The sequence below is a fragment of the Pelmatolapia mariae genome, linkage group LG22, assembly GCF_036321145.2.
Source record: "Pelmatolapia mariae isolate MD_Pm_ZW linkage group LG22, Pm_UMD_F_2, whole genome shotgun sequence".
NCBI classification, from domain to species: Eukaryota; Metazoa; Chordata; class Actinopteri; order Cichliformes; family Cichlidae; genus Pelmatolapia; species Pelmatolapia mariae.
In genome coordinates, this window is record NC_086245.2 from 20,118,003 (window position 1) to 20,144,030 (window position 26,028).

The window sequence follows — 26,028 nt, forward strand, 5'->3', positions numbered from 1 at the left end:
TGCAGCGAGTGTGTGCAGCAGGCAAAGCGACAATTGCGGTGGGTGTGCTGGGGCCCTTATCTCTCACTGTTTCCCAGGGTAGGGGATGTTGAGAGCAACGTGAGAGGAAACATAAGTGCAGCAAGCGGTGCTATAGCCCAAAAACCAAACTGACTGGAAACTACGCTGACAAATTCAGTCAGGCTTCAGTCCAGGTGTTCTCATTTCAAAGCACCTTGTGACTGGTTCTTTTCTTTAAAAGCTCTATATAAATAACTTGTGCTTACTTACTTTTACTTACAGCGCTAGGTGGTTATTGTGACAGCTTCAGGTGATAATCTTACACATTGCACCTTTGAAGTGTCAGTGGAAAGAAAAACAAAATCTCAGCCTGTTGTTTAAAAAGCACATTTGTTCAGAATGATCATCTCTTTATTTTTATTTTATTTTATTTATTGCTGCTAAAGTTACTCTAACTTTAATGACCTCTTAACCTTTTTTTTGAAAGTGCAGTCTGTATGTCTTTGATTTTGAGGCCAGTAGCTACAAAGGAAAATGTTCCCACACATAGTACTGTACCACGAAAGAACTTTTTTATGCATCACCTTAGCAGTGTCTGTTCGCCTCGAGGTGTTGTAAACTCATTCTCCCGTTCTAAGGAGGATTACCGACTCCACTTGACTTTGAAGCTGTAAGATTTCCAAAACATGGTTTGACTTCAAGGCTTCTCTGTGAGTTGAGGGGATTTTAATGAGGGGATTTTCGGTTTGACCAGCTATGCAGGACTTGAGTGGTAGATGGTCAGTTTCTATAATCAGGTCATCTGTCACACTTTTTTTTTTACCTGAACTACCTCACCCACATGACACTCGGGGTATTAATAGAGGGCATAATGTGGGTCAGCAATAGTTTAATACAATTTGTGTTCGGAGATGTTTCTGTCAAGGATTTCAATACACAATGACACAAACTGAGACTGAATTTGTATGAATGGGTGACAGAAATGTGTCTGCTTCCTGCTTAATGCATGTTGGGATTAAAGCAATAATGCCACATTTGGATTACATTAAAGACTTGAAACACTAGGAAACAGCTTGACTTGCTCTGAAGCCTTTAAGGCAGTGAAGTCCACTTATAAAGCTTTTAAAGCAGCTCTTTCTTCAGTTATTTATCCTTATTAAGGCAAAGCTCTTGGCAAAAATACACATATCACGTTTTTATAATTGTACAGTTTTATAAATGCAGGTTTGATCTGGGTGTGGCTCACAAATAAAGGCTGTTACTTGTAAAATGTTTGAGATCCCCCGCCTCTTAGCACCCTCTGAGTCATTAAACACCCATAATTCAAGTGAGCCGAGAACACGGAGCTACATTGAAAACAGAGCAGCCGTCACCTCAGACCTGCTGTTCATTTTTAGCTATTTCTGTTCAATTGACCTCAACATGCAAAAAAAGAAGTAGCACACTACTGAGCTCATACTACTCAAACATCTAATTATTCTTGCTGTTGGTTCATTTATAGGTTAGTTACCATATCAGAACCGAAAATAGAAGACAAATGCAAACATGAAACATGAGAGCACGAACAAGCTACGGCTCGTTTTCTTTCTCTGAATTGTTTCAGAAGAGGTTTTATATTGTTCAAAGAGGCAGCCTGTGTTAGTTTTAGAGAATTAAAGAGAGAAGCATCAGGAACACTAATGATAACAACAAGCAAACAGCATTTTTTGGGGTCTATAGTTTTGCTTTTGGCCTTATTAACTTGTGAAATTAAGACAAAAATGTGTGACACAATGTATAATGGATTAAAATGCCGCAATTACAAAAATATTGAAAGTTCTATGATTTCTACTACTTGTCTCTTATACAACTGCATAAGTACACATCTAAGCCTGAGTCCTGATCTCGTCAAGGTAATGGTACAGCAGTTCCTTACAGATCACTGTTATACACAAGGAAGCCATGAAAGGAAAAAAAGGAATCAAAAGAATTTCTTGGAAAAGTACAACTTCAAAATTGTCTAAATGATGCTAAACAAGTCGTTTTAGATCCCTGTGTTTCAGAGAAAGCTGGAACACTGAGTAAAATGGAAATATTAACAAATTGTTTAGACCCTAAAGGTGCCAAGGTGGCATTGTGGTTGTCTCACAGCAAGAAGGTTCTTGGTTTGTAGGGAGGTTAGGTTAACTGGTAATTTTAAACTGGCTGTAGGTGTAGATGTGAGTGTGAATGGCTGTTAATGTCTTCCTGTGTTATCACTGCGTTAGTGATAGACTTCTAACCCTATCCAGGATACACTCTGCCACTAGCACAGTGTCTGTTGAGATAAAGTCATGTGAAAGTGAAAGACGCCCTTTCAGATCTAAGGTTTTCCTTATTAGGACATTAAGAACTTATGTCCTAGAATAACACATGAAATTTTACACTGTCATTATACAGTGAGAAAGACTATTCATAACTAGAAAATACTGAAGATAGCTGTCAGTCGTCCCTGCAAATTCATCTCAAGGTCAGAGCGTGTCATGCTAAGAGAAGCTCCAACGCACCTAAAATCTACATGTTTAATGTTAAACTTCATCACAGTATGATTAGAAAATGACTGAACAAGTTTTGCTTGCTTGCAAGTGTTCGCAGAAGAAAGCATATTCTCTCTTAAAAGAACCTGGCAGCAGAGCTTAAGTTTGCAAAACTACATCTGAGCAAACCACAACACTTCTGGAGCAACGTCCTTTGGACAGACCAGACCAAAGTGGAGACCAAGTGCTTGGTCATAATGCACAGTGCTGCATTAAGCAAAAGACAAACACAGAACATCAGTACAAAGATCAAGACATAAACGGTGAAGCACGGTGGTGGACGGGTGATAATTTGGGCACCTTGCAGTCACTGAATCAACCATCAACTGAAAAAGAAAAGAATCAAAGTGTTGCAATGACCCTGTCGTAGTGCAGACCTCAACCCAATTGCTCAAATGCTGATGCGGGACCTTGAGAGAGCTGCGCATAAACAAATGCCCACAAACCTCAATGCACTGAAGCAACATTGTGAAGAACAACTGACCAAAATTATTTCTCAATGATGTGAGAGACTGACGAAGTCACACTGGAAATGATTACTTTAACTTATTGCTGATAAAAGTGGTTCTACAAGGTCCTGAATCATGCCACGCACTTTGTCACACACTGCTTCTTCATCTTCTTTTTTGTTCAATAAATAACATAATATATAATAAATTTTGTATTTAAATAATTAGAACCTGAGAGGGACCAGATGATTTTTTTTGTATTATTAACCATGGAATTGAAAGAGGGTGCACGTTCTTTGATTCACTGATAAAAGCCTGACTTTAAAATGCAGAATCTAAATCCAGTGGAAAACCTCAGCATGGCTCTGTCTGTGTTTTATATGTAGCCTGTGGTTTATATATATATTTTTTTCATTTTCTGGTACATTTTTAGCTGACCTTTATAGATGGAGCAAAAGTTCAGTTCGCTGAAAATGGTTCCTAAAAGTGACCATGAACCCACACAGTGTCTACTTTAATTGACTGCCACCTTAAGGCAATAATTAATATCAGCACTAGTTTCTCACAGTGTTGAATTCCCCCATCGTTACTCATGAAAGATTTTACCTCTCTTCACAGCTTTCAAAGAAGAAAAAGACAAAAAGTAATGTCTTAGGAAACGAAAGAAATTAAAAGATACACAATCTTAGATGATGGGGAAAAAACCTTTGATAACAACTGAAATTGGAGGTTGGAGGTTAAACGGCTTCAGCCCTGCTTCAGCAGGAGTAAGGATGAGAAGGTGGGGAGACCAGCAGAGATGGAAAGTAAAGAGAAGCTGAGTTTTAGAGTGAGGAAACAAGAGAGAGACAGAGTGCATTGTGCTGTGGATGGGGCGGGTCATCCTGGTCAGGGCAAAGAGGAAAGCCTGCTCAGATCAGCCCAGAAGCTGACAGCTCTCTGACAGGGATTAGACGACTGCCTGTAAATAATAGGGGTTCAGACCTGGGGCACTTTGCTCTTTGACAAAGTGTTCATTTCTCATCCATCACTCTTTCCTTCTCTCTGTTGCCTGTGGGGTCGAATTCTCACAGACTTTTGGTTATTCTGGGTGAGACTCAGCAGACTAAAAGCAAAAAGTGCTGTGGTAAAAGGTGCAGCATTACTCAAATACAAGAGAGTTTCCATATGGCGCATTTGGTGCTCACCTGCATCTCCTCAATGTGACACATTCAAATTTCCAGAAAAATGAAAGGAAAGCAAAGTAGCAGACTGTGAGATAGATGACATCATTTGATTTAAACTAAACATCTGGAGGCCAGACATAGTCAGAGCCTCAAAATAGACACAATGGGCGAGAGGTAGGCGACCTGCTAGGTGTAGTTATAGCGGTGTTAAAAGAAAATGCTCTCAGGAAATGACAGGCACATGATAAATAATTCCAAATATGTTTGCTGAAATAAATAAGTTCAGAGGAAGCCAAATCGGGAGCATTACACAAAGTCCAGGCCTCAGTGTAAACTACATGATTGTATTTGTAATGTCTGTGTATGTGAGGCCTATCTTAATAGGAGACTCACATGCAACAAAGACAGTAACTTGAATCTCTATTTTGCCTGTGCAGAATGACCCATTAACTACAATGAAATCCTCGAACTTATTATGACTTGTGGAGTAGAGGGCAATGATTCTGTAGCCTACGTAAGCATACGCGCACTGCTTTTCAGACTGACTTGGAAATATCTGGAGCCTTTAAATTAAGCAGCAGTAACAGGAGTGTCAGAGTCCTTCCAGAGACTATTCCAGACACGCCCTAACCACCACAGCTGCCAGCACTCTGGAGAAGAGGAGGTTCGGGTGAAAGTGGAGCTGAGGGGAAGAGAGGAAACCGTGAGGGCAGGCTATGCGGGTCCGGACTCTTATTAACAGGCTGTCAGCGCAAACCGAAGGGCGCCGAGATGTCAGCGAGGGGACGAGGATGTAGCACACCTGAGGAGAGCGGCGTGTGGCGCGTTTGAGAGACTGAACTAATTCTGGATTCAATGCGTGTGCAATTCCTCACCAGTGATGAGTTGGCTCCTGTTGTGGATTCTAACAGCAGCCGGGATTCAACAGGTGGGATGGAGGACAGATTTCCCAAAGTACCTTTTGTCTTTTGTTTTTCTTTCTTTCTTTTAACGTGCAGGTTGCATGTAACTCAGACGTTTAATGCAAGTTGCAGAAGACATAGGGGGTTATTTTAAAGTTAGTAAGGTAGGCTGAGATTCTAAAAAATACACTTCCAGTTCTCTAGTTGCACGACGACAAGCTCCTTTAAACTAATTAGACGAAATAAGTGTTTCTTCCGTTTTAGGGCCCCCCTTTATTCGTCAGGTTATGTGGCCCAGGAAAAAAAAAAGGTTTCTTAACCTTTGGCTAAATAAATATTTCCATTAAAATCTGCTTTAAAACTGATTGTTGTCCTTTATTATCCTATTATCCTTTATTTATTATTATCATCCATTATCTGGCTTTAATTTTGCACTGTGGGATGCTCAAAGTTGTCTCTAGGCTCGTTCGGTTATATTTTAGTGCCACCTGGTGGATATTTGGGGGTACTCATGTGCTTTCTTGTATCCCACTGCCTCCTCACAGCCTTTCTACTCATAAAGACACCAGTTTGTGGTCTAACCTCAGAAACTGAGTGGTTAAATTAATGATATTTTGTGTTATTAAACATGGCGATATTCTTAGTTTTTGTCAGATTTGGGTTATTCAGCATCAATGTCAAATATACCTCGAAACAGTGTGGTTGTGAATAGTCAGTATTAAATATATTCTCATTATTGCATAATAAACTCATGTGGTTTGGAGGGAAATAACAACAACGCCTGAGTGACAGTTTCCCCTGGGAAAAGTCCTTTCTCTTCTTCTCTGAGGAATGGTAAATCAAGCCAACACCTCCCCGCGGGTCATCTGACCTGACTGCAGGCTGACAGGAAGAAGAGATTAAACCAGGAGTGGAGCCAGGGTCATCAGCACTTGTAATCTCTTTGTAACCAGCTGCCACAAAAATATGACAAGTATTTGAGGTCACGTTAGAAAGCATTCAGAAAGGGGGAAAAAAGATGATGATGAAAATCACAAATAACTCACAAAATAATCTCTCTGTCTTGGTATTGTTGAATGTCCTACATGCAAAATGTGTTCATCAGAGATAAATGATTTCAGTAAGAAGATGGTTGTATCAATCCCAGCCCAGCTTTTATAATGAATTTATGAAGCACTCACATCTTGATTTCTATGATCTCCTTTTTCTGTGTCAGGGTGATGATTTCCTTAGCGAGAACAATATCTATGCCCCTTTGCAAATTAGCCTCATGGCTGCAGAATAAATTAAGTCTTTTGATAAACAGCTTTGTGGCACGACTGTGACTAAAAGTCGTTCATCTGCATTATCTTTAATATGACCATAATTCCACTGAAGTGCTGAGAACAAGCTGAGGAAAACGGATCCACCGTGCTTAAGATGATTAAGCATCTTTTCGCACAGTTAACTGCGGACAGAGTGTGCACGCACATGTATCTTTCAAGCTCCCCATTTAAGTGCTCTGCTATATGTCTTTATAGCTGTAGAGACAATACTGGACCTAATTTTATATGTTTCACTTCTCGCCTAGCCCCGACCACATACTGTACTTGTAATTAGGATGGACATGGTGTCTGCTTCAGCTGAAGTCTTATTCATAAAGAGCCTTTGTGGTTTATTATTGCTACAAAACTGACTCATCTGCATTTGAAGTTTTGCTCGATTTGCATCATAAATGCAATATGACTTCACTTTCCCTGAGAGGGAAGTTTCAGTTTCTGTCAAAGGAAGTAACAACCTGGAGATCATTTCCTGCTCCTTTCTCAAGCACACCATGCTCTCAAAACAAAAAGAATTCAATTTAGACTCAACCATTTATTATTTTTACAAAAAACAACATAAAAAACATTCACATTCCCAAACTTTCATCAGCTGAGGCTCCTGCATTCTCTGTCCAAAGCTAACCTCTAAGCTCTGGGCTGTTAGTGTGCCTTATGTGCTGCGTTGCTGTGAGAACATCTGCTTTTAAGAGCTGCAAAGCTCTTTACTGTGTGATCTTGGCTACACAGAGCAGATTGTAAGAGTCAAAATGCCAAGGGAGATGAAATTCATTTCATTGGCAGGATTTTTATAACTGTGAGAAGCACAGTTGCACGTTTGAAATATGGCGACGGAAACCAGTGTTAATACATAAGACACCAGGGCGCGAAGGTGATTTAATAAGATTATCTCGTTGGGTGTTTAATTCATTTTTATAGTCTTATTTAATTTATTGCGCAGCACGAACACATGTTAGCACTGAAGCAGAAGTGTACAAGTAAGGGATTTTAAACCTTTCAAGTCCATTACTTGCTGAGACATGGTTACCAAAGAGGGCTGGATGAAAAAAAAATCAGGATTAGGGGCATTAAAAATATTGCCTCCACACAAGGGGTCAAATACCTTTTGTGCAATAAAAAAAAATTCCAGACAAACAGGTTGAAAGAGTAGCTGCAGATGACTTATTTTGTGCAATCACTGCAACAAAGGCTCGGGCTTGATGATGTGACATAAGCTGTATGCATAATGTGAAAGCTATTGGACATATTAGATTAATAAAATATAGAGTATATGAACTGGGAATCTCATTTTCTTTCCCCTTTCCTCTCTGCAGGCCTACTCCCTGAATTCCACCACCATGCCGCCTGCCACAGCTGTCACATCCCCATTTGTAGACCTGTACAACCGCACACAGTACTGCAAGTGGCCCTGCGAGTGTCCAAAGACCCCCCCTAAGTGCCCGCCAGGTGTAAGCCTCCTCATGGATGGCTGCGACTGCTGCAAGACCTGCGCCCAGCAGGTGGGCGAGGTGTGCAACGAGGCAGACATGTGTGACTACCACAAGGGACTGTACTGCGACTACAGCTCAGACAAGCCTAGGTACGAAAAAGGAGTGTGTGCATGTAAGTGTCACTCACCAAAACAAACTACCGCTGTACACCTCATCAAAAGTTCATTTTTGTAATGTTGCAAGTCACGTTCATTGTCCAAACTGCACACAAACTGCAGCATAGCACAGACTTGAGTAGAGAATATTATAAAACACTATGCCTTTTTTTGGTTTTGTTTCATGGCACAGGCAGCATGTGCACATTATTCAACAAATACAAAATGACAAGAATCACAGAGCACACATGGAAGAGAATTATTGACCTCAGTTTAGGGACATATCTGCATGTTTCATATCCAAGTCTCCAACATGCAAATAACTTTTTGTGTTATTCATGTTTTGTTTTATTTTATTTTTTTGCCTTTGTTCTACATCCTCGTAGACTGTGCAGACTTAATTGTTGCCTGATGTTGAGATCAAATCTATCCCAGATATTGCACAGCACTAGCTTCTAATGTAATTATTGCATTACATTTTTTTTGTATTTTAATATGTCTGTGTATTTTACCATTTATCATTTTAGTTTCACTCACACCATTTTTTTCCCTTTTTAATTATTCTCTTTTGTTCATTCGTTCCTTGTTGTGCTCACTTTTAAGGACTTTATTGTTTGGAATAAGCTGTGGAGAAATTAAATACTGATGTCTGCTGCTAAAAAATAGTAAAAACAGGCCTATGGTGTCACAGATTTTCCATCTCTAATAGAAGTTTCATTTAAAACCTACCTACACATGATCTGATGACAGTTTGAAGATGGAATAAGAAAATAAAAAATGGAGACTAATATAACAGTTTTCAAACATTTCTGAGGTGCAAAATGTTTCATTTATCGGTTGTTTGATTGCTTTTATTTTCTAAGCTCTGCAAGACAAATGTCCTCCTAATAATGGCGGACACAGTTCAGCAGCAAGGTACAAGTCCAAGCTTTTGTGTGTTTGCCCTGCATGCCTTTATAATATATTCCTGCTTGTCATCCCTCTCTGCCAGACATGGTGGGAATCGGCTGCGAGCACAATGGTGTGATCTACCGTAACGGGGAGAGTTTCCAGCCCAACTGTAAATACCAGTGCGTGTGTGTTAACGGTGCTATTGGCTGTGTGGGGCTGTGCACAGAGTCTCAGCCTCCCCGTGTTTGGTGCCAGACCCCACGACGAATCAAAGTCCGGGGACAGTGCTGCGAGCAGTGGATCTGTGACGAACCCAGGAGAGGGCGCAAGACAGCGCTGCGACATGCAGTCGAGGGTAGGAAGCTTTGGATAAAAAATATTGTATGTTTTAACCCCTAAATCTAATGTTCATAGTTGATGGCTGAGAGGTCATTTAAATGGAAGGGAATGCTTCAAGTACAAATATAGTGAACAAATTACTAGGAAGCCCTCAGTATTCTTAAAAATGTAAGGATTTTACATGACTAACTGGAGCTCTCTTGGACAGTATTGTATGCACAGAAATGTAGACATACATACAGTACACCGTGAATATTTCTGATATTGAGTGGTGTTATTTACACCAGTATTAGTCTTTAGAAGTAACATAGAATCTGCTCTGTTTGAAACTGCATCTCAGCTTGTAACAGCTTGTAGTCCAGACGCATCGTGAAGTACGTGTTTGTCGTAAGCGTGTGAGTGACAAATCAATCCTTTCCTGTGGAAGCCCTCACACTGTTTTTGGGTCAGGTCCAGTGGAGGCAAGAATGTGAATGAAGATCTCTTTGTGTTGCATAAGGAAACAAATTAGATCCAGACTTCTAGGCAGACACAATTTAACAATCTGGATTAAAAACAGATGCGACACGAGGGGAGACAGTCATACTGTGCTTCTCATGTTCTCTCCGACATTACATGTGCAGGATCTGAATGATCTGAATGTTAAACAAGTATATTCATGTTGCTAAAAGACAACTTTAAAACAAGAGGATATATGATTGGTTGATTGAGTGGAATTGTTCTCCTAAAATTCCTTAATTGATCCGTTTATTTATTGATCCAGTTATTATAAAGCTGACTCCTGTTAGATCTTTTATCACTGCTCTGTATTATGCTGGGGTCTTACTACCTCAGCAAGGAAGTCCCAAAAAGGAGCCATGCTGCTAAATTTAACTGCAGTCGGAAAAAACAATCCTTGTTTTGACTTTTATTTGGTCCCTAATAACCAAACAATTGATTGAAATATTGTGAATTTTCAATTTAATTAAAACTTTAATTAAAACAGTCTATATTTAACTCTTGGTTTGCCAAATGGAGTAGAGTTGTAGCGACCTGGAGCACTTTGACAATGAAATGGCGCTGAATGTAATCTAGTTGCACACCTCTCTGTCTATGCTGCTGTCTAGTTTTCCCAGCCGAGACCACGAGCTGGCACAAAAACTGTATTACCCAGACTACCTCATGGAGCCCGTGCTCAAAGACCTGCGGCCGTGGCCTGTCCATGAGGATCTCCAATGCCAATGAGCGATGCGAGCTGTTTAAAGAGTCTCGTCTCTGTAACCTGCGGCCGTGCGAGGTCGACATCACCAAACACATCAAGGTAATAGTCTCACAAACACGCACAATAACTGATCAAACTGAAATGGTTTCATATTTAAAATCTTCCTGTTTCTTTGCTTCCTCAGCCAGGGAAGAAATGTCTTAATATCTACAGGGAAGATCAGCCAACAAACCTCACCATCTCTGGCTGCACCAGCAAGAAAGCGTACCGGCCCAAATACTGCGGCGTCTGCACCGACGAGCGCTGCTGCATCCCCTACAAATCCAAAACCATTGACGTGGAGTTTGAGTGTCCCAACGGGGCGGGATTCACCTGGAAGATGTTGTGGGTTCAGGCCTGCTTCTGCAACCTCAGCTGCAAAAGCCCCAATGACATCTTTGCTGACCTGGAGAATTATTACGGTTATCCAGAGGTTATGAACTAAGAAGCAACCTGTTGGTTTGTCCCATCTGCAAAGAGCTTTAGAACTTTTTCCTGACTTTCATTTCCTATGCAGTTTTTTTCTTTCCTTTTTTAGTCCAATCATGTACAAGGGATTTTGTTCTGTTTTCTTTTTCCTATTGGAAAAATCTGTAAATATCACATATGTGTCTCCAGAAGGGATTCATAAAGCATGGTGTGCTTTTGAAGACTATTTAAAGAACTGTTTGCAAATGAAAATATTCAACAAAGCATGTGAAATACTGAAGGTTTAATTTATTTATGAGGCTTTTGGCATATGTACTGGCATGCTATGTTTTTTGGACGACGTCTCACAAGGACATTGCTTGCCTGCCTTTAAACTCCCAAATCAACGGAGATTGTAGGTTTTCTTCATCTATTTCATTAAATTCTCCCTATAAGTGTTAAGAGATGAACAAAGATCCCCAAGACTCATTGGATTCATATGAAATAAGGATAATCAGGGAAGTTCTGTTACACATTTTTTTGTCATTTTTTAATAAATACAAACGGTTATGTCATTTTAATGCTTTTCTACAGCATTAGAAGGTTGTGTATTTACAAAGCTGTATGTACGTGTTCTACAGAGCCAAATGTTTTTGTAGTGCAAGTAAAATACAGAAGAAGGAGTAGAAAGTATCAGGTAAGTTCTATGGCTATCCTCGTGTTTACATGTGGACCTCTCTTATATCACTCACTCAAGAATCCACACACATAGGAGCAGCACAATCTAACAAAGGTGAACAATTTCATGGCACATTGATTGCATAGAAATCATCATAAAAATCATTAAGAGAGAACCGTTTTTGATCCATTAATAAACCATGTGATCCTGAAGCTTTAGCTTTTTTTTCAGTGTTTTGATTGACGACAAAGCATACAGTCTCAGTGGAATGCACTTAAAATGATCATTTTTAGATTAATTTTAAATTCACCTGCAAACTGCTATTTCAACAATCTTTTGGGGAAAAGAAAATTCACAGGGGGGGGAAATAAATGACATTTGCAAGGTCAAACAATTTGCTGTGCATGATATACTTTAAGTCTGCCCTTTCAATTTTCAAAGATATATATGTGTAGTGCCTCCCCATTCACTCTCCACATCTACAAGTCTGCTCCTACATACGAATGATAACTCATACATGAAAAATAAACGAATAAATGATCGAACAATTACAGTGAGAACAGGAAACACATTTACAGTCCGGTAAATTTGAGAAAGCTGTGTCAGTAGGGTAAAAATGGACAAAAAAATGAGGTTGGAGGGAAAGATGAAGTGGAGGTTAATTTTTTTTTGTATGCGAGATTATGAGGGATATATTACAAGCTGGTGTACTCTTAGCCACAGCTTTCTCCGACATTCTCTGCTTCGATGTCCCCAAATGCTGCGTTGCCTCCAATTACACTATGGCCCCAAACATTTTCTGCTTGCAATCAATAAACACGACCTCAACCTTCTTACTCAAACATATTTCCAAACTAGGGCAACTCATCTGCACTGAGAAATCTGCAGGTGAGTGTGTATTGTGCGTTTTTTAGTTTCTTTTTTTCCTCTCTTTTAAACAATTCCAGGTACATGGGCCAGGTGTGAATTAGAGGTAGCGCAGCACAGACTGAAGGGGATCCTTGAGAGGTTTGGATGTCTGCTGAGTGGAGGGTTATTTAGCAGGACACTTCAGCGGACTTGCTCACACCTTGGTCCACATTGTTGTTGGCCGTGGTGTCCATGGAGCTGTCTGTGTGGGAGCGGCCGTGCGGATTCTCAGCCGTGTGGCTGCGGCTGCGGCTGCCCTCGTTGGTGTGGGAGCGGGAGCGGTTTCCCTCGCTGGTGTGGGAGCGGGAGCGGTTGCCGTCAAACGAGGTGACGCTAGAGCCAGAGGCAGTGCGGGAGCGAACAAGGCGGGTCATGCTAGCAGCAGGCACTGAGGGAAGAGGAGAAGAATTTACTGACGTCTACTTTCCCGTTGCTCTCTACCTTTCATCACAACCTTCAAGAAGATTTGCAGAATTTTGTAATAAATGTATGATGAGCATATAAATTGCCATGTGTTATTACAATGAAAGCAGGCCACCCAAACAGATGCAGACAATTAAAATTGGTTCTACTTTCATCAGCAAATGCAAATGTGTCAGTCATAATTATCAAATAAAAAGTTCACAATGACACCATTTAAACTAAACAGCGAATACTTTATGCTTGAGAGCAGCAGTGCAAAGTTGTCAAATTCAATTCGACCTTCAGCAGGCTGTCTTGACCATGTCTAAATGCCCAAATTAACTGAACTGTTCCCGTGTGATTGGCTGATTAGTTATTAAATCAGCTGAATGGCTGTGTATAATAAAGTTGCCAGTGGGTGCACATATGGTCTATCCTTTGAGCATTAGTTACATCATAGTGAGTACATGCCCTAATCAATCATAAACACAAGGGGTGCGAAGGACACGGGCTGTGTTGGGGCATTATTATAATCACCTTATATTTGTGTGTACATTGGTACAGTCACGCATTCCTGTTCCCAAATTCATTAATCACATTACAGTCAGTAATCAAACAACTGAGTCACCTGCAAGAGTTACACAAGATCCTAAAGTATCTGAATAATCAAACATGCTTTGAACTCACTTTGTGGAGCGCATTTGACAAATTACAAAAATTCTCAAAGGGGGCATTCTCAGAGCAGTTTATCATAACTAATTTATTTTGGCACGCAAAGAGACAAGAATGTGACACCCGAGTGCTCAGATCTTGTGCGTGTCCTTCTTAGGGTAGCTGTTTGTGCTGATGTGTGGGAATATGCAAGGTTTAATGTGTTACTCTAAACTAGAAATTATATTACTGGTCTCAGCAACGTAATGAGGAGCCTAACAAAATTAATTAGTGCATTAATGTTTTCAGAGTGTTTGATTTTCAACACTGGATGAGGTGAACTCTAAGGCTAAGAGATCTTTCTCTCACCACAAGGTGGCAGAATATACATCTTTTACAGAATTAAATCTGTAAGCACCGGTGATGGCAGAGATTTCTTTCTGTGCAGTTTTTATTTTAATGCACGTTGGAAGAAGCAAATTTAATCTGAACATATCTCAGTAAAACAAAGTGAAAGTATGCAATACTTACTGTATCCCATGCCCTGAATGAAGTACTTGAACGCCTCGGTCAGCTTGCCAGGCTGCAGAGAAGAACATGAACATAATCAGTCCTCTTGTCAGTAATTATTATATTTGTTTGCATAACATTGACAGGTTCAAGCTCTCAGCCAGCAGCTTACTTCCCAGGGTCTGTGATATGACAGCTGTTACGAACAGGTGCTGTGCAGTTTGGAGGATTACAACCTGACAACTGTGGTCCATGTCTGGTACTTGTTAATGCTCTTAAGTGCCACCCTCCTACGCCATTCACCCCTCCACCTGACCCCGTGTGCCGATTATCCAGCCCTGTCCAGCCTGCTCTACAGCATCAATGTCTCTCATGTCATTTCCCCCTCCCTATTTTCTTTCTCACACATACACACCTGGTCAACCTGGGGCATGCCACCGCAGTCGGCCATCTGGGGAGAAGAGTAAAAGAAAACAAAATTAGAATTTTGCATGTTGTCACTTGTGCAGCATCGTACACACTCCATAACCCCCCACAGCGCTCATTAAGTCCAATTTGAACACGCAGAACAGTTAACCCCAGTAAAAGGCACCACTTTAAGTCAAACAGCCATTTGATTTGAGATGCGGTTCATAAAAAGCTCGCCACAGGCCAGCCGAAGTAGGTCAGTGAGCTCTGGGGAAACGTTCAGCTGTCATACCACTGGTTAATATATCACCAGGTAAATGCTGAGCCAATGGAATCTTATCAGCAGATGAGTTTTCATCAAGGCGGTTATAATCTGGGTGAAAATAGAAGACATGAGGTGAGGGGTAAAGGGCACGACAGAGGGAATGGAGTGGGGCCCTCACCTTAAGAAGGGTGGCCTTTGTGGGGTCCAGCTTAGTGTTGCACTCAACCTGCAGGAACAAATGCAATACATTTATTAGGCAAATGATGTGTGATGACCAACAAGTTTTAATGTTGTGATGTGCTTAGTCCAGTTATTCCTATTGATAATATATACTAACAAATACGTTTTGGATTTGGGACCCGTTCGCAGCTGAAAGCAGCAACAGTCACACAAATCTCTTAACTTTAACAGATTAAAGCTGATCTGCATCACTCCGTTTCTGTTTCCAATTTGGTTCTTGCCTAAGACATGTTAAACTGTTGTCCTTAAGCACTTAGCCTTGCATATCTCTTGGGCTTAAGCAGACGACTGAAGCGAATGGAAAACACGTCCAGCACAAGTTGAACCGTGTTAACAGCAGTGGGAAGTCTAATCATTAGCACTTGAGCCGTGTTAACTCACCACGGCCTCCACGGCAGGAGAGCTATCGCCAACCACCAGCAGAGAAGGGCACCTGGATAAAGGACACACAACCACACAGTGAATGTTTCCGTATTAGAAATAACATCGTTTCATTTAAGCTGATGCCGTTTTTGAGAACAACTTACTTGAGGGTTCTGGCATGGCTTCCAGGGACTGGCCTCTCAATTTCCAGATCCCTCCGACTGTAGACAGACACATCTGTTAGTGTGCAGAACACGCTACTTTCGGCTGCTCCCTAATTCATAAACGTTTTAATTTAGCTGTTTTTGCACCCGATAGCCTCCCTGACTCAACTCCACAGGGATCGATATCTCAAATGTGTACAGCACCACACTAAGGAGCCACCACACTTTCCATTAGAGTGTATGAACTCAAACACCAAGATTATATCATGAAACATTTACATAAACTAGATGCTGTGCTTACCTTTCATAGGACTTGACAAAGAGATGCAGGTTAAACAGGTTCATGTCATTCATGATGTGGTGGCGGTATGTGGCGATTAGATCATGGTTGTGGTGGATTTCCTCCTGCGGTACCCAAAACAAAAGACGGGTTAAACCCACGACCTACAAATTAATCTAACTAAAAGCCTAGTTTCAGTTTACAGAGATACTTTAATTGTAATGAAGATATAAAACAAGAATGTTAATGAGAATTTGAATCTTTACCTTTCCAAACAGGTGGGTGATGATCATGTCGGGCTCTGCGTGAGTCCAGCCACTGATCTAAAAAACAGAAAAGGTTATGTTTAGCTTTAATGGTTCTGCAAATCCAAAAGTCAAAGTTACCACAGTTTTTGGAAATGGTTTGAACAGTTGTAGCTGCTCATATGTGTGTTTATACGCGCATTACCTTGTGTGCAGCCCAGTCCATCCATCCCTCAGCACACGAGTTGATGTTGATGAGAACAAGGCCTTCTACCATATTTGGGTAGTCCAGCTAAAAGATACATAAATGAACTTTAGAAATAAACCATGACACATTTCGCTAAATATGTGCCCCACAACCGATTAAAAAAATATTTTGTATAGCCCATCTATTTATTTATTTTTGCCCAATTTGGTGAGGGTTAGGTTTTAATCTAAAGCTCTTTAATGTTATATTGTGCCCTGTTGAACAATATAGAACTAGTTAAAGTAAAAGCTGCAAAGAGTTAAATGTTGCATCTTTGCCAGCTTTGTGTCAGCGGGGAGGGGGGCTTACTATTGAGCACAGTGTTAGTGGTGAGCTGATCTTGTACATTCCTGAGGCTTTCATGGCTCTGCAGGCTCAAGCAATAAGCGGCAGTGTGTTGCCAAAAATCAGCCAAGAGCAGAAACCCATTAGCCGGCTCTGCTAATCCAAGATTGATTAATACTGAAATTATTAAGTGTGACTGAGAGAGCGTGGGGTAAACTCACAGCAAATCTGGTCAGAATGTAGGCCCCGGCTCCCATGCCCATGCCAATCACACTTTTCAGGCTAGAGTGCACAAAAGTAGAGGGGTACTGTTAGAACAACCGGTTAGAAAGTGTCTCAAATATAAAGGGTGAAGTGTCAGGCTGGGAACTGGAGCTCAATTTACCCAAAATGCTTTAAGACCAGTGGGAGAGACTCAGCGAGTTGGTCCATAGAAGGGTACTCATATCTGGGGAAACAAAAAGGGTATTGTTACAGACACTATCTAATCAGCAATGGTCTTATATTGCCATTATCAACACCTGAGAGCAGTTTGTGTTCAGGTAATCTTAACATAAGGCAAAGTCTCACCGTTAAAGCAGAGATTAGGCTGAACAAGAGATAAACGCCTGTTCTTACTACATACTTGTCAAATTAGGTCGCCTTAAGCACATCCGCAGTGATCTACCTGTTGATTCTGAGGTCACAGACTGCTTGACATACATTAAGTGTCTCTCTGTTTGTGACTGTGTGCGCGCATGTGTCTCCATGTGTGCATCTGGCTCACCCAGTGGAAAAGGTGTTTGCTCCTTCATGCTGCCCCGGGGCATCGACGTGACACACAGCAAAGTGCTGCATGATTTCCGCCATGTCCTCATGGTCGAAGAGCGTGTTCCAGCAGGTTTTGTCTGGAAAACAGTGAAAAGATGGCAGAGTTGGATGAATGGTTCTTAATAGAGAGGGAAAGAAGAACTCAAACAGCCTGAATAGATGAGCAAATCTCGGGTTTGGAGGTGCCGTGAGCAATCTTCTTACAAAATCTGACTTTATTACAAAAAAAATAAATCCTGGAAGACTCCACGAGGAGTCTCCACATCTCTCTCCTACAGATACACAAACATGACCGAGCCTAAAATGACAGCGTGGATACAAGGATTAGATACTTTGATGCAAAAGACTTAATATAAAGGTAGTTCAGAGAAACTAATTTAATTTTAATTGGTATGATCATTCAAAACACACAAGGCATTCGGTACCACAGCAGATGTTTCACCAAGATAAAGGAAATAATGAGGTAGGCTTACAGTTCAGGCCAACGTCATGGAAGGTGAGAATGACTGGTCTGTCCCCCTTGGGAACCCCCTTCATTGTACAGTGAATTCTTCCATTAGGAGTCTCCACATCGTGCTCCTATAGATACACAAACACGACCACACTTTTATAGCTCCAGGTTACAAAAGATACATAAATATATATATATATAAGTTACTCCTTGATGCTGGTGCAACAGGGCTGCATAGCCAATATGACAAATTAAAGCTGTTGCCGAAATCTTTGAAATACTTTTGTTAAATACAACCTCCAATAATTAGCCTGTTATTTTGGGGGAAAATCTAAATGATAGGCTCTTCACCAGGAATAATTTACCCAACCATGCCACATCTCGTTACAGAGGTTTATCATTCCATTAAATGTATTAGCTTTTTATCTACTTTACCAACTGAAAAGTAAGAAAAACCATTTCAAAAGGCTGGCCACTCTAAAACACAACACATTTTTTCCACATGAGCCACAAAAGAAGAATAAAATAGAGCTTTTTTTCCTGTTTAGCGCCTGTGCAACAACTAAAACTTTAGTATCTACTGTCCAGCAGGCAGCATAATCCCACAAATCCACTGGAAACTACAGCAAACATTTTAATAAAGACTTTAGTCTACTCACGCTCACTTCAATCTCAGCGACAATCATTTCCACATCAGGATCCTCCAGAACCATGTTTGCAGGAATGGAGTTAAACACCGCTTGCTACTGAAAACTGTAGTTACAATGGCTCTCTGAGCTATAGATCCAAGAGCTGGTAAGCTTCTGAAGTCATTCAGCCCTTCAGTGAGAGCTGTATTTTATACCCCTGCTGCTTACCAGTTGGCCTAAGCTCCTGGCCTCCCATGGTGCCTTGCAGGCTGGTCAAAACAAGCTAATTCTAGATGAAGATATCCTTAAATTGGATCAGCCAATGTCAGAGAGAGGCATCAGCTACTGCGCTGACATGATAAGTATGAGCATGTGATGAGTGGGAAAACATGATGAATAAATGAGGCAGCAGCTATTATTCAGCAATATTTAGGGGAGAAGATTTACAAAAACAAAGGCTTAACTTAGTGTTGGTAATTAAATATAGATCCTACACGATATACGGCAGCAAACAGTCTTTCGAGACTAGACTGAGCCCTTTTGATGAAAATCATTGACTTTTTCCTAAGTTACACATTCAATACCTGATTAAAACTAACCCATAATATATTAAAAATTTAGTTAAATAGTGAAATGAAGTTTTAAAAATGTCTCCAAATATAAATACTGCCAAAACCCATGGATAAATCAGTTTTAGAACTAGATTAAAAAGACATTTAAATCCTTTAAAAAAGGTTTTTCCTATAAAATCTAAATATGTAGAGTGATTATTAGCTAAAAATTGCTTTTACATAGTCATTCATTTCTTTATTTCTACTAATTTTAAACTCAAACTGTTTCTGTGAAGGTTTATTATTAACCAACAGCAGCTCCATCAGCAGGTCAAGGGTATGTCACGAGACAACCTATTAGGTAGTTTGTTTGTTTTTTTACCCCCAGACCAGTTCTAACTGCATGGGATCTATTGACAGGAACATCCAGCAAGGAGGTAAAACCTATTTACTAAATGTAATGTACAGGATTCACCACAGCTCGCTCCACCCACGCTTTGCAGGGCACACTCAAACGTGGAGGCTACGCAGTGGAGATAATCCTGCAAGGCAACAAGCATGTGTCTGTGTGTACAGAGTGTTCATAAGCACACACGCACATCTGTGAAACTTACAGGGGAATTTCTTTTTTGTGTATGTGTGTGTGTCCAGGTGTCGTGAATGCATTTGCTAATAAAATCGGGGAATATCATCAGAGTCAACTAATCCTGCGCGACTGACTGTTGGAAGCTTAGTCCCCACAGAGACATCAAACACTTGCCCTGGATACTTTAGGTCACCCAATCTGTCAGTGTCACAGCAAAGAAAGTCAGAAGGACTCTGATGGAGCTCAGACTCTCAGTAAAAGAACCCCATCCACACACTGCCTGAGCACAAAACCCTTAAATTCACATGAAGTTTGAAGAAAATATTTTTTTAAGTTGAAATCAATGCACTTGTCACACCTACTGTTATTTAAAAACAACACAGATTCAAGAGGCAGCAAATGTTTTCTGACTATAAGGAGCTCTGTACAGGGTGTTGGGATCGCCCCCAGACTGAGCAGCACCAAAACACATGTGGTTTCTCCCGATAGGCTGCATCATCAAATCCAGTTCAACATGCGTTTCATCACTTCCTGTAGCTGACTCAGTTAGTGGAACCCTAATTGGGTTTCTGTCCTAATAAAATCACAGCAGATAAAAGGTCATTGAGGTAGTGCCACAGCTATGTTAATAATTATCAAAGTATTTCATTTTATCAGCCACTAGATGGTACTATTCAAGGTAAAGTTATGAGATACCAAGCAGTGGATTTAACTGCTAAAACAAAAAGTCAGAATAATAAAGTATTTAATGTGTGTGTATGCAAACATACCTTGGTTACAAGCTGCTGCACAGCCTCTCTCAAGCCCTGGAAAGAGAGAAAAGAGGAATGAAAACATAAAAGATAACATGATTACGGTGCAACAAGCTATAATCTAATATCCCGAAGTCGGTTCCCATCACTAAACCCAACCCAAATCATGTATAATTTTGACTGCACAGTCAACATAATGCATCAAACATGAAGAACATTCTGTGAAATTATGTGAAAGCAAATCATACTGTGGTATTCTGGTGCACATGCATGATTTTCTTATTGCATTACTTCCATTTTTCTAACACACAACCAACCAAAGACAGCTTAATTGTCTTTTATTGTGCATATTTTGGAAATCTGTGTGTAGATATTTATGAAGTGTTCAGTGATTACTTTCTCATATAAAAGCACCAATATCCCAAAAGTTATATCTAAAGGAAAGTCAAGCTAAGAGGCACAAATAAATCAGCAAACAGCATGCAAAGCTAGACAGCATAGAACTCCAACAGCTTAAGATTTATCTGAGAGTCACTGTTAAACAAAACTTTGCACAAAACATACCGGCAGCTCCCTGTCAACCAGCAGGGGTTTGGACTCAACAACCTGGATATCATCCATTTCAAAGAGCTGCAGAGCCTGGGAGAGATCGGAGCAATTAGTTAATGACTGGTTCAGCATATTTCTGTGTACGAGGATCAAGGTTTTTAAATGCATTACTGTATTTTAAAATAAAAGAGTAATTAAAGGCCTGTTAAAGTACAGTTTCATCCTTGCTTTTGCTCTTAAGCGTCTTTACAGAGGACTGCTGGGAGACTTTTGTCAGAATTGAGGAGTTGCAGACAATAGAATGAGGCCTGCTTGAACTTTGGCTGGGTGTGTTTCTCCACACGAAAGTAAAGAGGGCTTAAGTTTAATATAGTCCAAGACACACTCGCAACATGCAGAGGCTTGCAGCAGTTATCTGCAGTAACATGCGGCTCACATAACGGGCCACACCTGCGAACCGCCTACACGAGAAACACGTGGATAACCTGAAAGACGGGGCACGCAAGGTGGCTGACAGGGAAAAAGCAAGGTTTGGCTGTGAGGGGAAGAGGAAGTGTGATTTTGGGTAATTCTCACCCTGCTGAAAGATTTAAAAGAAAAAAAAAAGATCTACTACACATGCACTTTGAAGATTGGACTCAAGTTAATTATCCACTGAACTTAGAGCTGAAAAAGACCCTCCCTAAATCCAGGTTTCGGGATTGGGCAGACATTTCATAAAAGAACATCAAAGTGGGGCTTAATGACAACATTAAAAGGAAAAGAAAGATGAAGAGTTGTACAGAAGGGCAGAAAACTGGAAGAGAAGCCAGGCTGTGCAGATCATGATGCTGTGTTGGAATAGAGCATGTAGGCTGTGACTCTGCATGCAAATCAAATTAGCCAGTTAAGAGAGCCCTTTGTCCACTGGCCCCAGCAGGCCAGGGGCTTGCCCACTTCTCTCCCACAGCTGAAGTGGGGGGGCCATGACTGACCAAGACACACATCCATATACAGGAAGCAACTGACACCCTGGTTCCCATCTAAACTTCCCAGCTTCTTTTCAGCTCCCTGCTTGCGCTTCCTGTCACTTTCTATGTTTATCTTGGTTTCTGTTTGGTTGAAGTCTCTCTGTTTGCCATTTCAAGGCTTTGACAATGTCTTTTGTGCTCTCGTGCCTCTCTTTGTCTTAACCAACACCCCCAGCAAAAATAGAAAATAGAAAAAAAAAATTTAATCAACCTTCAGAATTGCAGCGTGCTCATCAGAGCAAGTTTGCCATTTAGAGGAAGCGACTCATGTTTCAGATATGGTTGTCTGGCAGAATACGCCCTGGGTACACACAAACACCTGTATGCCTGTGTTTCTCTGATGGGGAGAACACACACCAGCGGCAGGCAGCTCTCACAGCGCCGCAGAGGAAGAGGAGTATCAAACAACAGGTTCGTTTGTTCACGGCGGCCCTTCCAAAAACATGGCTGCGGTTACACTGCAGGAGCTTTGTTGAAGAGGACAAGAGAGCAGCCCCCGCTGAGATTCCACAGCCATGTAACAGAAACCATGTTTATGATTTTCATAATATCGAAAGAAAAAGAAAATGCTCAGGCCATTTTTGATTATATAATTTGAAAAAAAATGGAGGGGGGGGGGGTGTCATTTCCCATGTCAACATGAGCAAACCTCTCGGCCTGTTTTCTGTTTTTAAGCCTTTTTTGCAAACACAGCAAAAATAAAACCAGACAAGTAAGTTCACCCATATGGAAAAGAAACATTTATCATATCTGGCGTCTCTTTTTCTTTTTGTAAATCTTATGGGACTTACAGGTGTGCTGTACTTTGATTTACTCACTTTGGTGAATAAATGACAACGTGGGACCAAATGGAAAACAACAAAAACTAAATTAATGAAATAAAAGCACCCATCTCTTTTCAAGCTTGGCTACCAGTCACTACCTGCCAGCATGTAGACATCAGAGAGAAGCTCTGACAGAGCAGCAGGCTAAGACAACTAGGTCACCTGCTGTTTACACCTGTGATGTTAGCCAAGCTGAGCTAATGTTTCACCTCTTTGAGAGGAGTGCAGAAAGGGGAAGTGTTAGTTTACCCACGCCAGATTCTGAGCCTAAGCAACATGATAGGAGTGCTGCTGCTGTGACATGTTTTATGAAATGATTTCAAACGACTGTCATGGAAAGAGATAAATATTCAACAGTGGCCCATTACATTTAAAACCACCAGCAGGTGGTAATGTCGATGAATAACATGAGATGGAGTGAATAACACTGAACGCAAGGCTGCTCTGCTGCTCTTAATATTGTGGCACACCGAGCACAATTGCTTCCTCAAATTTGGCCACATTGGGTAAAAGACTATTCTCAGATTTTAAGATGAGCATGTTCCCTCACAGGAATTTTGCTGCAGCAGGGTGCCTTCTTTAAAACCGGCATCAGCACAAAGCGGTGCCAGTGGCAGCAGTTGTCCTTACATGCAAAGGCTCCTGTTAGAAAAATGTCATTGCAGAAGGAAAGAAACAAAACAAAAGCGGTAACTGAAACAGCTTCGGCTTGGCAGAAGTGAGACTGTTATGCAATCTTAAACAGGAAACAGTGGGAGGATATACGTTTCTAAGAGATGATCCTAAAAGTGTAGCTCAGAAAAAAAAAGAAAAAAAGAACACAAACTCGAAATTATTTAAAGCATTTTTATTTGTTGACAGTTTGACTTCATGTCAAGGTTTTAGTTTTTCAAGCTTCGACACCAACTGGTTTCGATGACTGATTAGGGCAGTTGTTGGCTCCTGCAAAGCAGGCTTTCTGAATATTAAAAAAATCTCACCTGACAATGAGATGCTGCGGTTTGAGCTTTAGAGGAAAACAACAACTCTGGCTCAGGTCTACGTAAAACATCAGCGCTTGTTTTCCACAGTAAATCCAGGAGATGGGGCACGCTGCTTTAAGCCACAACATCCAAGTTACAAAACAAGCATGGGCTCAAACTCTCTTTGTTCACTGACAGAGAGAAGCATATGTAGTGATTAGATTTGGACACAGAGTCTCAATTTCAGAGAGCCAGAATCAAGGGCAGGTCATCCCTTCCCTCCTCTGCCTCCATATACTTTTAAATCCACGAGCCTGCTGCATCCATCTGCAGAAACAATGATTGCTTCCCTAATCTTTGGGAACTCGCTTAATCTGTCAAATCCCTGGTTCTGAAATATCAGCAGAGCAGCAGCAGGCCTGCTGGACTAAGCTCATACAGACCTACATTTTCACTGTAAGAGATAGCAAATTGTGGGCGTCTTCCTCTCTATAGTAAAGTTGGTGAGGAGGGGTCACGCAGATCTGATGGGGATCAGTCTTGTTTTTCTAGCAAAGATTTATTTATTTATGGAAGACTTGACGTTAATACTTTAAGTCAATAAAGAAAATGTTTAATACTTCGATCTAGTCAGCATCAGCCACAGCCCAGTCTCTCTCCCTCCTCCAGCCCCCACCCTCGTGCATGTTTGTTTGTTTGTTTGTTTGTTACATTAATACCAAGGCTAGAAAGCAAAGAGGATTTGTTATGCAACTATCTGGCCTCACGATGAGTGCAACATTTGACATAAAACTGCATGTTTCCCGTGTGCTCGCGTGCCACCACTGTCACGTGTGACATGAACATTGATCTGCGAAGATCTTTTACGTTTTGCACACATGGCGCCTTCCTTGGTATGAAACACACGCCACAGATTATTTTATCTTTTTTGAGAAACATGCCCAAAAGTGCGAGAAAGCGCTCTCGGAAAATGCACGTGGACATGTAATAGAAAGTATTTTTTAAATGTGCAAAAATAAAAATGTGGTTCTAATTTCTATAAAATGGTTAGAAAAAGGAAAGAAATAATGCAGCCTTAATTTCCTATTTTAGTTGCGTTTCAGCGGTTGCGCACAGACAACGTCAATAACGGGGAAACTGAGTAGGAAGTGAGCGCACAGTTCCTTGGAACCCCTAAAAAAAGGAATTCATAGTAGAGTTCATAATTCCAAAAAGAAACCTACCTGTTGGTTTAACAGATGATTGTCCTGAAATGGAAACTTCCTGAAGAGATGGAGAAAAAAAAAGTCCTCAAAACTTTTGCAATCTCTCTCTCTCTCTCCTTCTTTCTCTTTGAAACAGCAGCGTTGCTTTGTTTACGTGTAGCGCCAGGCGGATGTATGAGGGAATTTTATAAAGCTTGGGGGCGTGCAGCCCGGCCCACTTTCCCCACCGCCGCCTCTATTGGGCAACACCAGCTGTGGGATTTGAGAATGCAGCTTTCCAGCGGTTGCATGACCAGGAAGCTGTGACTCTCGGGTGAGATGCACGAAAAAAGAACGCCCACCCGATTTATCCCCGGTGACAGCCGACTTTATTTTAGGACTTCTGCCTTCCTATTTTTAGGAATTTTGGGGGCTACCCCCCAGCTCAAATGTTAAGGTGACTGTGTGATATTTTATCTCCCTCTGATCTGTCCTTTGTATACATTGTCACTATGTGCATTGCAACTTCTGAAGACCCACGATGTCCTTTAATAGTTCTGTTATAGGAAGTGCGCTCCTTTTCTCCGCTGTGCACGCAGGATGCGGACAATGACTCTAACAAGCATGCTTATTTCTTATTTTTTCTTTTTCTTAGATCAACCTACAAATTAATCTCCACTCTAACTAAGCGAGTGTTTCCACATTCTTGCAGTCGCAGCATGTGACCGTTTTTTAAGATGTGTCTGAGCCATTGTCCGCCGAGTTAGGAAGGCAGCCAGGCCTACAACCTTGATTTGAGGCCAAGAGGAGATAAGTCTGTACAAAGGGAAGCCCTTCCCTCGCGTTAGATCATAACGCCTTTCCTTGATAACGCATGGATGTTGACTAATCAAAGCTGATCTGTCCTATATAATCAATAGCACGGTGGAGGATGGTGTTTTTTTCTGTGTGAGCAGATGTGGAGATGTTACTTTAAGGAACTGCGTGAAACATCTGTTAAGCCCCCGATACAAATGATTTCAGACACATCTGGTGTGAAGTCTGTCTTAAAAGGTTTCACCGCACTTTTCATTCATGGAGCATATGTTAAACGTGGAGGGGTCTTTTTTCGTGTGTGGAAATTTCCACATCTGCAAAACTGTGACTGCTATACTGTGAATCTGCTAATAAGTGCTAGTATTGGCAATGACTGTGTGAAAGGTCCTTGTCAGGATACAA

The 26,028-nt window shown here is 41.0% G+C and overlaps 2 protein-coding genes across 4 annotated transcripts; one reads left to right on the plus strand and one right to left on the minus strand.

Moving 5' to 3' along the window:
• Positions 1-4,788: 4,788 nt before the first annotated feature.
• On the plus strand, positions 4,789-12,058 carry ccn4a (cellular communication network factor 4a). The gene is made up of 5 exons (XM_065470991.1): positions 4,789-5,098; positions 7,705-7,993; positions 8,968-9,222; positions 10,313-10,506; positions 10,592-12,058. The coding sequence occupies exons 1-5, from the start codon at positions 5,051-5,053 to the stop codon at positions 10,889-10,891; spliced, it is 1,086 nt and encodes a 361-aa protein (XP_065327063.1). The 5' UTR covers positions 4,789-5,050; the 3' UTR covers positions 10,892-12,058.
• ndrg1a (N-myc downstream regulated 1a) lies at positions 11,144-24,968 on the minus strand. Of its 3 annotated transcripts, XM_065470990.1 has the most exons (16): positions 24,850-24,968; positions 20,846-20,920; positions 20,300-20,335; positions 17,786-17,891; positions 17,269-17,389; positions 16,888-16,950; positions 16,724-16,784; positions 16,176-16,262; positions 15,992-16,048; positions 15,747-15,850; positions 15,446-15,502; positions 15,300-15,351; positions 14,857-14,904; positions 14,421-14,456; positions 14,027-14,078; positions 11,144-12,830 (listed from the first exon to the last, which is right to left on the minus strand). In XM_065470990.1, exons 2-16 carry the CDS (start codon positions 20,900-20,902, stop codon positions 12,571-12,573), a joined length of 1,197 nt encoding a protein of 398 aa, XP_065327062.1. In that variant the 5' UTR covers positions 20,903-20,920; positions 24,850-24,968; the 3' UTR covers positions 11,144-12,570. The 3 variants fall into 3 exon arrangements, with proteins under 3 accessions (XP_065327062.1, XP_065327061.1, XP_065327060.1); XM_065470989.1 differs by lacking the exons at positions 20,300-20,335; positions 20,846-20,920; positions 24,850-24,968 and adding an exon at positions 18,429-18,586; XM_065470988.1 differs by lacking the exons at positions 20,300-20,335; positions 20,846-20,920; positions 24,850-24,968 and adding an exon at positions 18,423-18,586.
• Between the last annotated feature and the right edge of the window lie 1,060 nt (positions 24,969-26,028).

Excerpts from the sequence above, each read along its gene's own strand:
- ccn4a (XM_065470991.1), top strand. The coding sequence starts at position 5,051 with ATGAGTTGGCTCCTGTTGTGGATTCTAACAGCAGCCGGGATTCAACAG. Across the intron at positions 5,099-7,704 it reads CAGCAGCCGGGATTCAACAG|GCCTACTCCCTGAATTCCAC; the intron begins GTGGGATGGAGG and ends TCCTCTCTGCAG. Across the intron at positions 9,223-10,312 it reads GCTGCGACATGCAGTCGAGG|TTTTCCCAGCCGAGACCACG; the intron begins GTAGGAAGCTTT and ends GCTGCTGTCTAG.
- ndrg1a (XM_065470990.1), bottom strand. The coding sequence starts at position 20,902 with ATGGATGATATCCAGGTTGTTGAGTCCAAACCCCTGCTGGTTGACAGG. Across the intron at positions 15,851-15,991 it reads TCACCCACCTGTTTGGAAAG|GAGGAAATCCACCACAACCA; the intron begins GTAAAGATTCAA and ends TGGGTACCGCAG. Across the intron at positions 15,352-15,445 it reads AGCCATGCCAGAACCCTCAA|GTGCCCTTCTCTGCTGGTGG; the intron begins GTAAGTTGTTCT and ends TCCTTTATCCAG.